General features: G+C 36.0%; 1 protein-coding gene across 1 annotated transcript in view; it reads left to right on the plus strand.

Annotated features, from left to right (window-relative positions):
* Window positions 1–3,031, plus strand: part of Ppp1r12a (protein phosphatase 1 regulatory subunit 12A) — a 73,268-nt gene that overhangs the window by 63,653 nt on the left and 6,584 nt on the right. The window contains exon 17 of the mRNA XM_055626193.1: window positions 1,733–1,780. Coding sequence (XP_055482168.1) covers window positions 1,733–1,780 — 48 coding nt within the window. The remainder of the gene's footprint in view (window positions 1–1,732; window positions 1,781–3,031) is intronic.

Raw genomic sequence — 3,031 nt, forward strand, 5'->3', positions numbered from 1 at the left:
TCTATCTATCTATCTATCTATCTATCTATCTATCTATCTATCTATCTCATTCTCACTCACACAAACTTGTCAGAAAGCATTTTCATGTTATTGTGCTGGATAATGATAATGTTTACTCTTATATAACTTCTTCCTCTCTTAGAGATGACAAAGCTCACATTATTTTATCTGGGAACTTGGAATTGTTTCTCAGGGTCTTTTCCCATGGAACACTATATCTGAGCAATAGTAATAAGTACATCTCCTCCTCCTTTTCCTTGTCATTTTAAACAAACAAACAAGAAAACAAAAAAATAGTTAATCAAAGAATAGTTAGGGGCTACGCAGTTTAAATCTCCAAGATTTTTACAGAAATCTATATATTACATGCTCTGAGGATTGATCTGATTCTTAAGAAAACAATCTTGTTTAACAGCTGTGAATCCAACGTGAAAGAACTCATCTGAAATTGTCTGTTCATCTATGAATTCTACTGCATGCTTCTTTTTTGAACAGTTTTTGTGCCTGCCTTTTATTTCTTAAAAAGTTTATTTTCTGTGTTGAACTCTTGTTACCAGGTCTTTTCCCCTCTCATTTCGAACTACTGGTGCTTTATAAAAGCACTTGTCTATGCACAACAGATGCTGTGCTAAATTCCAGAATCAGGTGAACCATGTAATATTAAAAAGATGCAATCTTTTGAGGGGGGTTCTTGTGAAGGTAAACAGAAAAAGGAAGGTAGTGCAGGAGCACACTTCACAGTACGGTGTCAAAATAACTTGGAATGTCTTTCAGGCTGCTTAAATAACTTACCAGGCCTCTGAACATATAACAAGTATACTGAACATTGTTGTAGCTCGAGGGATTTGGTCATGTTTTCTCAGTAAAGTTAACACTTACTGTTCGTCTGGTGTCATGCTTGATACACAGTGAATCAGCTAAGCTGTGTGTCCACTGCTGAACTCACTTTTCTGTGTCCCTCCTTTTCTCTGTGCCCTTTTGTCACCTGATATTTCTTGTTGTGTTAGTTCTGATTAATCCTATTTCTTTCTCAAACTTTATAGGAGAAGAAAGTTGGTAATAGTTATTTTCCAGAATGGATTTGCCTGATAATGTTAGTGGCTGGACATGGTCTTATGTTCAGGTCACTGGCTTATAGCTTATAGATCTAGGTTATAGAAGAATGCTTTGGAGTGGGGCTTGGGGATAGGGAGGTCTGGGTCTGAAAGAAAAGAAAGGTATTCTTCTACAACCATGAGTACGTACAGATTCGGATTCTGTAGCCAGAGAAACAAGTCTCTGAGTATCCTACTGTGGCACTGTTTGGCTGCTTCCTACAAAGCCATTCAACCTGTTAGTAAGGTGACTTTATTTAGGGTGGTAGAATCTGATCAGTCAGGTTAACCATTCCTGCTGAGAGAAAGTGAGCATCTGAGGGAAGGCTAGGGTATTTTTCATGCAGTTGTCGTTGCTCACTTTTACCCTCAAACTAAAACTCCTATGAAAAAGTAAAACTGTAGCAAGTGACAGCCATAAAGGCCTTTCCATTCTTAAAAATCACTTTTATTTATCATTTCAACACATGCCTTGTTTTTATTCTTGTTATTTTACTTAAATTTTCCCATTATACCACCTGATTATGTATCGTGCCACCTGTAAATTGTTTTTTATAACATCCACCAGTAGAGGGTTACATTGTAGCCCTCATCTTTATTGCATTTACATCTTTTTTTTTTTTTTAATTTTATTACAGAGACAAGAAAGATTTGCTGATAGGTCACTACTGGAGATGGAAAAAAGGGTGAGTATCTGTCTTACTGAATCAGTATCATTGCCTCTCCCCCTTGTATTGTTTGGATAAGCAACAGTAGAATTTGTTTTGTTTCTGTAGACAGTAGTAGTTAGTAAGGAAACCCTTTGTTGTTGGAGATGGTAGTTCACTTGTACTCCTTTCCAGTTATGATTACTGCTCAGGAGTCTGGCCATGGCCATAGGAATAGACCTATAAGGTCTACATGTTGAAAGAAAACCTATAAAATGCAGCACATCTGATTAGCAGCCAGACTTACAGGCTGGGGAGAAGAACACACGGTGTGGTTACTGTGACCTATCTTGAGATCAAAGAATAAATATCAGGAACAGTTGATGTGAAAGCATTGTTCTTCCTTGGCATTTTGATTTGTTTGTTTGTATGTTTGTTCGTTTTGAGACAGGATTTCTCTGTGCAGCCTTGGCTGTCCTGGACTCACTTTGTAGACCAGGCTAGCCTTGAACTCATAGAGATCTGCCTGGAAGCAGTGTTTAAAGATTGGTGTAACTGATGGTTACTAAAAGTTCAGAATCATGTATTTTATTAAATTTAATATTACTGCGTATTGTTCATGTAGCTATATATCTTATAATATGTAACACTGAATTTTATCCCTAAGGCACATAGAACGACTAAGATCAGGTCTTATGCCAGTACAAATAGTTGCCATAAGAAAAACAGTGGGATATGTATTTGTTTCACACTAACACTTTTAAAGAATATTTCTTAGGAAGACAATGCTTAGTACACAGATTTTACCACAAGAAAAAAGCAAAATCATCAGTGATTTTTATCAAGGATATGTTAATCGCAAATTTAGTGCCTTCCTTGTGACACACACGTTTATATTCTCTTCTCACCTGACCTTGTTTCTGCTTGTCAAATGCATATAAATTATAAAGTAGCTCATGTGTTCCTGTTTAATACACTTTGGTGGTTACGATTTAATTGACATTACAGATTAATGTTAAGAGGTGCTAACATTTATTTGGGATTCTCCATGTATAAGGCAGACACTATACTAAGCAATTTGCATGTATAGTTTTCAGTTTAACAATTAATAGTTTCTTCAAGCTAGTAGGATCAGGTAATTGGGAATATTGTTCTAGTGTTGCTTTATAATTGACTTAAAATCTTGAAGATACCTTGTAATATTGAGGTTCATGGGAGTATTACCCATCAGTCCAGAAGAAGTTGTATGTATGTATGTATGTATGTATGTATGTATGTATGTATGTATGT

This window comes from Psammomys obesus, unplaced genomic scaffold, assembly GCF_907164565.1.
Source record: "Psammomys obesus unplaced genomic scaffold, mPsaObe1.curated_primary_1811, whole genome shotgun sequence".
Taxonomy (NCBI): domain Eukaryota; kingdom Metazoa; phylum Chordata; class Mammalia; order Rodentia; family Muridae; genus Psammomys; species Psammomys obesus.